A 12,325-nucleotide genomic window follows, 5' to 3' on the forward strand; every position below is an offset into this window, starting at 1 on the left:
ACAGACCCAGGCAAGCCAACACCTCTATCAGGCCTCTCCTCTCTTAACTGAAGGGCTCTTGGCTACTGACCTGAATAATGATGATTACTCAGATTTTCCACGGCGATGCAGGACCGAACCACAACCTCTCCTTCAGGAGCAGGGATACGTTACAGTGGCAAGGCTCAATGTACAGTAAAGACAACTGATTGGTTAACAGCAGGCAGGGAAGGAAGCAACGAGAGAGGAAGACATTGGTAAATGGGAGACTTCACGGTTACACTGTATGTGGACTGCTGCTGCGCCATCATTCACTTTGTCAACGTGCCGTTTGCTCACTTAGAAAACCTGCTGTCAGTGGAACGAAACGCTTATGAAAATCACGTCTGGAGTTTTAAATGTTCTGGAAAGTAATATATTTAAGAATGTGTTAGAAAAAGGAGCATCATCTAATGTCCCCCCCGTTCTCCTTTTACAGGCCATGTATTTTCCCTCCCATCAACCCTGCTACTCAAAGCAAAGAGAGGGGAGACCCAGCCAAGCTCCCCCTCCGGGAGCTCCCCCTCCAGGAGCTCCCCATCCAGGAACACCAGAGGAAAGTGGAGGACAACAAGCATCTACTTGAGGAGGTACAGTACATGTGGTAGGAACTACAACGTCTTCTATTTTGCCTCTAGGACTTGTGGGAAAGGTAGTCATGGAGTCTACCTCAGAAGATGCTTGCCCCCGGGTGGGTGGAGAGAGAGAAACACTCATATTGAATATCACACAGTTGACTGATGTGTGTGTGTGTGTGTGTGTGTGTGTGTGTGTGTGTGTGAGAGAGAGATGAGATGGGATCAGCAGTGTGTGTGTGTGTGTGTGAGAGAGAGAGAGAGATGAGATGGGGCTAGCAGTGTGTGTGTGTGTGCGAGAGAGAGAGAGAGATGAGATGGGATCAGCAGTCGGTTAGTTGTCTTGCAGCGGTGGTGACATCTTCACAGCTATCAGATCACAGCAGAGTGTGACTGTGATAGCATAACGCTATAGAGGCTGTACTGACTGTGAGAGGATAACGCTATAGAGGCTGTACTGACTGTGAGAGGATAACGCTATAGAGGCTATACTGACTGTGAGGGGATAACGCTATAGAGGCTGTACTGACTGTGAGAGGGGATAACGCTATAGAGGCTGTACTGACTGTGAGAGGGGATAACGCTATAGAGGCTGTACTGACTGTGAGGGGATAACGCTATAGAGGCTGTACTGACTGTGAGAGGGGATAACGCTATAGAGGCTGTACTGACTGTGAGAGGGGATAACGCTATAGAGGCTGTACTGACTGTGAGAGGGGATAACGCTATAGAGGCTGTGCTGACTTTGAGGGGATAACGCTATAGAGGCTGTACTGACTGTGAGAGAGGATAACGCTATAGAGGCTGTACTGACTGTGAGAGGGGATAACGCTATAGAGGCTGTACTGACTGAGAGGGGATAACGCTATAGAGGCTGTACTGACTGTGAGAGGGGATAACGCTATAGAGGCTGTACTGACTGTGAGGGGATAACGCTATAGAGAATGTATAACGCTATAGAGGCTGTACTGACTGTGAGAGAGGATAACGCTATAGAGGCTGTACTGACTGTGAGAGGAGATAACGCTATAGAGGCTGTACTGACTGTCATCATCATGTCTTATCTCAGCCATCTTACAGGGTTGTTATCTGACTGATAGCGACAGAGAGAAGAGGTAAATAAATACACTAAAATACATCATTAGATTTAATCTGCCTCATTGGACCGTGGCTGGGAATCCTTTACCAATGCAATATGATGTCCCCAACATACAGTATTGTTTGTGTTTAACCACAACAGAAGATACTCATAACATCTTGTTTCAGAGAGTTTGTCTCTGTTCATTCACAACTGCAGTCATAAAGCCTCTGGGCACCGTGCTGGCTGAAATGATGGGTTCCGTGCTGGCTGAAATGATGGGCTCCGTGCTGGCTGAAATGATGGGCTTCGTGTTGGCTGAAATGATGGGCTCCGTGCTGGCTGAAATGATGGGCTCCGTGCTGGCTGAAATGATGGGCGCCGTGCTGGCTGAAATGACCACGATGTTGTTGCCCAGTTGGAGGGTTGTTAGGTGAGAATGAAGCAGATTGGAAACTCAAGGCCCGAGCCAGAATCCCATTAAGATGTTCTGTCTGAAATGGTGTCTGGACCGCAGCCCACCGGAGATGGAGAATGAGTTCCTTTACGCTGTCGATAAGTCGTCCTCAAGCTGGAACAGATGGCTTTTTGTGTGAGTGAGCAGCGAGGGTTGTCACTTATGTGTGTTTGGGTGGGATACATGAGGATAGTGCTTCTTGTGTGTTTGGGTGGGATACTTGAGGATAGTGCTTCTGTGTGTTTGGGTGGGATACGTGAGGATAGTGTTTCTGTGTGTTTGGGTGGGATACGTGAGGATAGTGCTTCTGTGTGTTTGGGTGGGATACATGTCGGTTGACAAGTTTTTGTCCTGAGATCAGGAGGAGGATAGTGCTTCTGAATGCTACAAGTCCATTCAGTTTGTAATGTACCCTTTTGGCAAAATCCGTCTTGGTGGATTTATCTATGCAGAATCACCTTGCAGTCAACACACAGAAGAGCCACAGCTATAACTCCCTGTGGTTAACTAAAGCAGTGATGTGGATACTAAAAGGAGTCTCCCTGGGTTCTCTGCTGTGCAGCTGGCGCGTATGGAGGAGGAGCTGATAGACCGTCTTCGCAGGGAGGTGGCGAGACAGAGAGAGCTGAACGTTCTGCGACAGGAGGACAACAGGCTACGCTGGAGGACACTGTGCTTCCTCCAGCTCAACCAGCGCCTCAAAAAGTACGTACCACAGACTTTACAATATAAAAATGTTTCTCTCCAGATATGATACTGTAGTATGAATTTATGAGATAGTGAAAGGCTATCAAGGACATATACTACATTAATCCTCCCAAAGGAGATAACCTACTGGTAACCTGTTGATACCTGGTAGTACAGTCTCCTCCCAAAGGAGATAACCTACTGGTAACCTGTTGATGCCTGGTAGTACAGTCTCCTCCCAAAGGAGATAACCTACTGGTAACCTGTTGATACCTGGTAGTACAGTCTCCTCCCAAAGGAGATAACCTACTGGTAACCTGTTGATGTCTGGTAGTACACTCTCCTCCCAAAGGAGATAACCTACTGGTAACCTGTTGATACCTGGTAGTACAGTCTCCTCCCAAAGGAGATAACCTACTGGTAACCTGTTGATACCTGGTAGTACAGTCTCCTCCCAAAGGAGATAACCTACTGGTAACCTGTTGATACCTGGTAGTACAGTCTCCTCCCAAAGGAGATAACCTACTGGTAACCTGTTGATACCTGGTAGTACAGTCTCCTCCCAAAGGAGATAACCTACTGGTAACCTGTTGATACCTGGTAGTACAGTCTCCTCCCAAAGGAGATAACCTACTGGTAACCTGTTGATGCCTGGTAGTACAGTCTCCTCCCAAAGGAGATAACCTACTGGTAACCTGTTGATACCTGGTAGTACAGTCTCCTCCCAAAGGAGATAACCTACTGGTAACCTGTTGATACCTGGTAGTACAGTCTCCTCCCAAAGGAGATAACCTACTGGTAACCTGTTGATACCTGGTAGTACAGTCTCCTCCCAAAGGAGATAACCTACTGGTAACCTGTTGATGCCTGGTAGTACAGTCTCCTCCCAAAGGAGATAACCTACTGGTAACCTGTTGATACCTGGTAGTACAGTCTCCTCCCAAAGGAGATAACCTACTGGTAACCTGTTGATACCTGGTAGTACAGTCTCCTCCCAAAGGAGATAACCTACTGGTAACCTGTTGATACCTGGTAGTACAGTCTCCTCCCAAAGGAGATAACCTACTGGTAACCTGTTGATACCTGGTAGTACAGTCTCCTCCCAAAGGAGATAACCTACTGGTAACCTGTTGATGCCTGGTAGTACAGTCTCCTCCCAGAGATAACCTACTGGTAACCTGTTGATACCTGGTAGTACAGTCTCCTCCCAGAGATAACCTACTGGTAACCTGTTGATACCTGGTAGTACAGTCTCCTCCCAAAGGAGATAACCTACTGGTAACCTGTTGATGCCTGGTAGTACAGTCTCCTCCCAGAGATAACCTACTGGTAACCTGTTGATACCTGTTAGTACAGTCTCCTCCCAGAGATAACCTACTGGTAACCTGTTGATACCTGGTAGTACAGTCTCCTCCCAGAGATAACCTACTGGTAACCTGTTGATACCTGGTAGTACAGTCTCCTCCCAGAGATAACCTACTGGTAACCTGTTGATACCTGGTAGTACAGTCTCTTCTACAGATGCTGTTTTACTGTATTTACACCATGCTGACTCTCTATGTTTTGCCAGGCCTGTTGTAACCAGCTATTACAAGAACATCCCGATGCACATCTACTGTCTCCCTATTCAGACTGTTGGAAAAGGCAACAGTAACAAGACGAAGAAGAAGAATAAGAAGTGGCAGAGATGAGAGGAAGAGGAAGTAGAATAGGAGTGCAGTCTGGGAGGATGCGTGTGACAGTTCATCGGTTCCACTTCCATGTACCACTGTGGGACACAGGACTATGTAATTCACAAGTCCTGCTGAACGCTGCTTCTTTTAACATTCTGTACTGCATTGATAAAAAAGAAAGTCACAAAGAATATTTTGGATATCTATATGCTCTCTCTCCGGTATTTCTTACTTTGCCACTATACTGATATACATTGCCTTCGGAAAGCATTCAGACCCTTCCCTTTTTCCACATTTTGTTACGTTACAGCCTTATTCTAATATGGATTAAATAAAATAAAACATCCTCAGTAATGTACACACAATACACCACAATGACATCACAATACACCACAATGACATCACAATACACCACAATGACACCACAATGACATCACAATACACCACAATGACATCACAATACACCACAATGACATCACAATACACCACAATGACATCACAATACACCATAATGACATAGAGAAAACAGATTGTTCATTTTTTTGTGTGCAAATGTATAAAAATAAATAAAAAAACACCTTATTCTGACTCTTTGCTATGAGACTCGAAATTGAGCTCAGGTGCATCCTGTTTCCATTTATCATCCTTGAGATGTTTCCACAACTCGATTGGAGTCCACCACATTTCTGCAGCATTGAAGTTCACCGAGAACACAGTGGCCTCCATCATTCTTAAATGGAGGACGTTTGGAACCACCTAGACTCTTCCTAAAGCTGGCCGCAAATGGGGGAGAAGGGCCTTGGTCAAGGAGGTGACCAAGGACCCGATGGTCACTCTGACAGAGATCTAGAGTTCCTCTGTGGAGATGGGAGAACCTTCCAGAAGGACAACCATCTCTGCAGCACTCCACCAATCAGGCCTTTATGGTAGAGAGGCCAGACTGAAGCCACTCCTCTGTAAAATACACATGACCTCCTGCTTGGAGTTTTCCAAAAGGCACCTAAGGACTCTCAGACCATGAGAAACAAGATTCTCTGGTCTGATGAAACCAAGATTGAACTCTTTGGCCTGAATGCCAAGCGTCATGTCTGGAGGAAACCTAGCACCATCCCTACGGTGAAGCATAGTGGTGGCAGCAACATGCTGTTGGGATGTTTTTCAGTGTCAGGGACTGGGAGACTAGTCAGGATCGAGGTAAAGATGAATGGAGCACAATACAGTGAGATCCTTGATGAAAACCTGCTCCAAAGCGCTCAGGACCTCAGACTGAGGCGAAGGTTCACCTTCCAACAGGACAACGACCCTAAGCCCACAGCCAAGACAGCGCAGGAGTGGCTTCGGGACAAGTCTCTGAATGCCCTTAAGTGGCCCAGCCAGAGCCCGGACTTGAACCCGATTGAACATCTCTGGAGAGACCTGAAGATAGCTGTGCAGCGAAGCTCCCCATCCAACCTAACAGAGCTTGAGAGGATCTGCAGAGAAGAATGGGAAGAACTCCCCAAATACAGGTGTGCCAAGCTTGTAGCGTCATACCCAAGAAGACTTGAGGCTGTAATCGCTGCCAAAGGTGTTTCAACAAAGTACTGAGTAAAGGGTCTGAATTCTTACTAATTACTAATTCTTACTATTCTTCTTTTTTATATAAAGAAATTTGCAAAAAATGTTTTTTTTTTTTTTTTTTTTTTGCTTTGTAATTATGGGGTAATGTGTGTAGATTGATGAGGGGGGATAAACTATTTAATACATTTTAAAATAAGGCTGTAACCTAACAAAATGTGGAAGAAGTCAAAGGGGGTCTGATACAGTTTTATATTTTTGTAAAGTTTTAGTTTGTTGTGACAAATGTCCTCTGTTTGGAACCCATTACCTTATAAACTGGCTCTTATACAGAACCAAAGAAAATTATTTTTTTTTAGAAAACCCCAAGCCCGTAGTCGTGTGTCAACTTCATTTCCTCCATTATGGATGAATTTGCTGCACCTCATCTTAACTTCAAGACAATTAGCGTGGGTTTATTTTCTCACAGTGGTTGCTGTCTCTCTCTAAGCTGCGTTCAATGTGATAGGTTTGGAAACATGGCACAGGGCAAGCTTGTGACTGACAGTTCGCTAATCAGACGGATAGCTCGGCTGCTCTACCTTCTACCCAACACCCATTCCTCCCTCCCTCCCTCTCTCCATTCCTCCCTCCCTCCCTCTCTCCATTCCTCCCTCCCTCCCTCTCTCTCTCTCCCTCCCTCCCTCCCTCCATCTCTCTCTCTCTCTCTCTCCTCACAGTGGAAGCCACCACTTCAAGAGTTCAAGCCAACACAGCCATGTTTAAAAAATAATAATACATGAATTAATAACTGTGTTCATTCAGCCTTGTAGAATGGAATCATTAGTCATATTTAGTTAATTACCCTGCTCCACTGTCTGCTCTGAGTGGCCATATTTGTTTTTTAAGACAATGTTCACGTACCCATACTCAGATGTTGCTGAAGCCAGATCTTACACACCGCCTGGATCTTACACACCGCCTGGATAGATATTTTACCTATCACCTAATATGTTATTGCCATCTGGTGCCCGACAGCGCAGTCGATGACGTGGCACGCAACCATTGGTTGATGCATGCAACGTCTGAGCAAGGGAACGCGACCAGTGACAGTTGCTTCTAGGTGACCGTTGGAACCAGGTGGCAGGTTCTCATCATGCTCACGTTTCCTTCATGCTGAATGGGTTGGCTCTGGCAGAATGCATTATACACACCTGGACGAGCGTCAGTCAGTCCCTTACCGCTCCTGTCACTGGCCCATTGAGACCTGTCTTGGTCTGGAGCAGAACAGAGGATATCTAGCTATTGTAGAGCTGCCCAAACAGAAAGGTATAGGTCAACCGAAGCATAGTCTGGGTAACATCAACAGACGACCTGACCATTGACAAACAACAACAACACAAAGGACAGATTAATTAAATTAGATAAAGACTCTAGTTCCACCCAGGGAACAAAGATGTTGGCCTAAACATGCAAGAGGTGTGAATGAATGATGCAAAGTGAATTGAAAGTGGGCAACTGTCTGATATTCATTGCCCAGGGTATGCTGATGCTACAGTAACTGTACGTACGGTCAGTACGCTGAAAGAACAGATCTGTAGTAGTTCACTTCCTTACCAACAGGGGGAAGTCAACAGAAGCACGAACAGCAACCACCAGGTATCTCCCTCCATCTTTTGTGTATAAAAAATTAATTGAGCCATAAATCAATGAATGACACTGCACATGTAGAAACGCAACGGATCTCCATATTACATTGAAACATATGTGAGATTCATCGTGCAATATTTACCGTGACCTTGTATTTCCCATAAAAGCAGACGAAGAAGATTGAATGAAATAATTGTGTTGCGGTATATGTAATGTTCTGTGCAGAAGAGGTTGAGCTATGAGTGAGTGAGCCGGAGCGGTAATAACACTGGCTCGTCTATTAACATCTCTTGTTGCCTCAAAAGAGCATTGTCTTTTATTTATAACCTGAAAACGGTCAGATTAAAAGGAGGATAAACACTGAATGGTGAGGAAAATGGTGGCTGTCTGTCAAAGCAAACAGACAATACATACAACATGGTTGGGCATCTTGCACATTAAAGTTAGTCATATCACTTCAATATAATATTAAACTATATTTCAAAATGTGATTGATTGGGGCAGTGTCTCCATATCATCATCACAATCATCATCACTTTTTAGCCCATGACCCCTGCAACTGAGCATGAATTCCAATGAGCAAACTATTAAATTGTTCACTTACATGTGTATAATTTTGTCTGCAACAAATGACAAAACAGTGAGGTTCTGTGATGAAAGGGAGATGGGGGGGGGGATGAAAACAATTATTTACATTTAATGTGTCATATTTCTAATGCCATTTCATAGGCCACGTCACAATTCACGTCTTCAATGTCTATATAGATCATGCTCGGTCACGGAAGATGTTTCGCGGTCTGTTTAGAGAGAAACATGAAGCGAGGGAGACGATTCTTCGGTGGCAACAGTCGCAGAAAGAGCACCCGCCCAACACGGCAACAGCTACAGGAGATGCCTTTGGAGGTTGAGGCAGGGTCAGAGGGTAAAGGCTGTATACCCAGCATCCTCGATTTTAGAGTACACAGCCATCTTGGATCTGCGAGGAGAAGAGAAATTAATGCGGTGAGTTTTTTTTCCCCTCTGTTTTTTCCTTTAAAAATATCCACGATGCTCCACCAGGGAAGCGTTGCATGTCAAACCGGTATTATTTTGGCACCCAGCGACCCCGGTTTGGGGGAAATTGGGCCAGTGGTCGAGGTGTAATCCGACCTTTGGCGTTATCGTTTTTGTCTGTACAAATTGAGAGCGACAGAGAACCAAGACATTGCAGGCCCAGTCCGCACAGCAGCCCTCCCCCTCTGCTGTAGTCAAATAGTTATCCCAAGGTTTGAACATTGAGTCCTACTGATGTCTTACAAGCCAGCTGATTTCTCCTGTTTTTATGGAGGGCATTTTCATTACAGGTATAGATGGCTAAGTAACAGTTTTCAATGAGCTATTCAAGTCAAACCAACTAGCGCGTATTTTGGTTAGCTTGTTAGCCTGCTATGTTATCTCTGCTTAGCAAGCAGCTAACCTTTACAATGTTCACTGTTCAAACATCCACACATATCTGGCCTATACATGTAGTTATTGTCGCTTATCATGATGTTTTGGTTGTGTTCAGCTAACGGTACCTCGTATGATTTTTATGTCTAATTTAGTTCCAGTGTTTCTAGTTAGCCGACTTTTGCTAATCCATATAACTTAACAACCGAAGTGTTTATTCATCCAACTTTATCTAACCAGTGAATTCACTACTTCTTCCTAGTTGTCCAGTTCGAGGGGAATGTAAATCAAACGTCAGCCTAAACTCATCGTGGTCCATTGAATGTTTGCCAGTTACACCTGACTAGTTGCATGAGTTGATAGCCACAGTAGCCTGCTGGTACTTTGACAACACAGTAGCTATTTAAGGCAACTTCCAAGCCACGTCGTTAGCTACTCAACACACACAATACCTACTCGATAATATCATGATATCCCGTCAGTTCATCCAGTAGTCTCTACAATCTGAGTACAAAACATTAGCCTATGCTGTTCTTGGTCTGAAGAGAGATGAGTAGCTACACATCTTGTGGTATTACATGACCGTGTAGCTAAAGGACAAAGACTCATGACTCTCTGTTACAAGATCTACCAGCTATTTATCTGCATTGACACTCAGGGAAAGGTATTGGTTGCAGGTGGTGATTTGGAGGTGTTGACTGAAATGAAATAGCTATTGGGAAGAATATACCTACTCTAAATGAGCAAACTTTTCTTCAGCCCAACTCTGTGTTTTTGTCCAGGATGTCCAGCTGTGGATTTAATGCATTTAATGCATTCATATTCCAATGAACACTCTGTTTGTTATGAATTTGGGTTGTTTGAGTCAGTCTGAATCTGTAATTTAGCAAATTGAAGACTGACAGCAATCAGAATGGTGATTGATGTGATGTTTACACGGCCCCTGACCTCCGGTGATGCTGTCTGATTTCCTCAGTGTTATCGGTAATGACAAAATAATACATGTTTTTAGATAAGGGTTGAATTAAATGATTCATGCCTAAAAGGATTCAACAATATTTTTTTGGGGTCTTTGTTTCTCTGATGAACTACTGCTTCCATCATTGCCCCTTTGGAAGATCGTCTTTTATGACAGGAATGCGTTTAAAAAAATAAAAAAAAAGTCTTTTTTTTTCTTCCCTCGTTAATCAATTCAACCTTATCTAAAGTAGGCTGTTTGTTTGTTGTTCTGCTTGGCCTGTCCGCTTACTGTTTATTTTTGATTTGGCGTGAGGAGTGGCTTAATCTCTTTTAATGGAGGTGCTGCTGTGGGGGGGGGGGGGGGGTGGAGGTGCTGCTGTGGGGGGGCTGCTGTGGCGGGGGTGGAGGTGCTGCTGTGGGGGGGGGGGGGGGGGGTGGAGGTGCTGCTGTGGGGGGGGGGGGGGGCTGCTGTTGGGGCTGCTGTGGGGGGGGTGGAGGTGCTGCTGTGGCGGGGGTGGAGGTGCTGCTGTGGGGGGGTGGAGGTGCTGCTGTGGGGGGGGGGGCTGCTGTGGCGGGGGTGGAGGTGCTGCTGTGGGGGGGGGGGGTGGAGGTGCTGCTGTGGGGGGGGGGGGTGGAGGTGCTGCTGTGGGGGGGGGGGGGGGGCTGCTGTTGGGGCTGCTGTGGGGGGGGTGGAGGTGCTGCTGTGGCGGGGGTGGAGGTGCTGCTGTGGGGGGGGGTGGAGGTGCTGCTGCTGTGGGGGGGGTGGAGGTGCTGCTGTGGGGGGGGGGGGGTGGAGGTGCTGCTGTGGGGGGTGGGGGCTGCTGTTGGGGCTGATGTGGCGGGGGTGGAGGTGCTGATGTGGCGGGGGTGGAGGTGCTGCTGTGGGGGGGTGGAGGTGCTGCTGTGGGGGGGGGGGGGGTGAGGGGGTAGAGGTGCTGCTGTGGGAGCTGCTGTTGGGTGGGTGGGTGGGGGGATGGAGGTGCTGCTGTGGGGGGGTGGAGGTGCTGCTGTGGGGTGGAGGTGCTGCTGTGGGGTGGGTGGGTCCTGCTGTTGGGGCTGCTTTGTGGGGGGTGGAGGTGCTGCTGTGGGGGGGGGGTGGAGGTGCTGCTGTGGGGTGGGTGGAGGTGCTGCTGTGGGATGGGCGGTGGAGGATTAAGCATATTTGTTTAGATATACGGTGCATTCAAAGTATTCAGACCCCTGGACTTTTTCCACATTTTGTTACGTTACAGCCGTATTCAAAAATGTATACAGAACCAGTCAAACGTTTGGACACCTACTTATTCAAGGGTTTTTCTTTATGTTTACTATTTTCTACATTGTAGAATAGTAGTGAAGACATCAAAACTATGAAATAACACATGGAATCATGTGGTAACCAAAAAAGTGTTAAACAAATCAAAGTAGCCACCCTTTGCCTTGATGACAGCTTTGTGCACACTTGGCATTCTCTTAACCAGCTTCATGAGGTAGTCACCTGGAATACATTTCAATTAACAGGTGTACCTTGCTAAAAATTAATTTGTGGAATTTCTTTCCTTAATGCGTTTGAGCCAATCAGTTGTGTTGTGACAAGGTTGGGGGGTACACAGAAGATGGCCCTATTTGGTAAAAGAACAGCTCAAATAAGCAAAGAGAACACATCTCAACATCAACTGTTCAGAGGCGACGGTGTGAATCAGGCCTTCATGGTTGAATTGCTGCAAAGAAAACACTACTAAAAGTACACCAATAAGAAGAAGAGACTTGCTTTGGCCAAGAAACATGAGTAATGGACATTAGACCGGTGGAAATCTGTCCTTTGGTCTGATTAATCCAAATTTTGAGATTTAAACAGGACAATGACCCAAGACATCGCCAGGCAGTCTAAGGGCTATTTGACCAAGAAGGAGAGTGATGGAGTGCAGATGACCTGGCCTCCACAATTTTCCAACCCCTTCCAACCTTTTCCAACCTCAACCCAATTGAGATGGTTTGGGATGAGTTGGACCGCAGAGGGAAGGAAAAGCAGCCAACAAGTGCTCAGAATATGTGGGAACTCCTTCAACACTGTTGGAAAATCATTCCAGGTTAAGCTGGTTGAGAGAATGCCAAGAGTTTCCAAAGCTGTCAATGCAAAGGTTGGCTTCTTTGAAGAATCTCAAACAGATATATTTTGTTTTGTTTAACACTGATGCCAGCGGAGCGCTACCTTGCCGACTGCATAGTGCCCGCTGTAAAGTTTGGTGGAGGAGGAATAATGATTTGGGGCTGTTTTTCATGG

The 12,325-nt window shown here is 46.1% G+C and overlaps 1 protein-coding gene across 3 annotated transcripts in view; it reads left to right on the forward strand.

Moving 5' to 3' along the window:
- The first annotated feature begins 8,352 nt into the window (after positions 1-8,352).
- Positions 8,353-12,325, forward strand: part of LOC110499743 (CCR4-NOT transcription complex subunit 2) — an 80,713-nt gene continuing 76,740 nt past the window's right edge. Inside the window, exon 1 of one of the 3 annotated variants that reach the window (XM_036956584.1) lies at positions 8,353-8,676. In XM_036956584.1, coding sequence (XP_036812479.1) covers positions 8,443-8,676 — 234 coding nt within the window. In that variant the 5' untranslated portion in view covers positions 8,353-8,442. Of the gene's footprint in view, positions 8,677-8,799; positions 9,018-12,325 lie in introns of those variants that run through there. The other 2 variants (XM_036956583.1, XM_036956585.1) reach the window with 2 other exon arrangements.

This window comes from Oncorhynchus mykiss, chromosome 21 (genome assembly GCF_013265735.2).
Source record: "Oncorhynchus mykiss isolate Arlee chromosome 21, USDA_OmykA_1.1, whole genome shotgun sequence".
Lineage (NCBI taxonomy): Eukaryota > Metazoa > Chordata > Actinopteri > Salmoniformes > Salmonidae > Oncorhynchus > Oncorhynchus mykiss.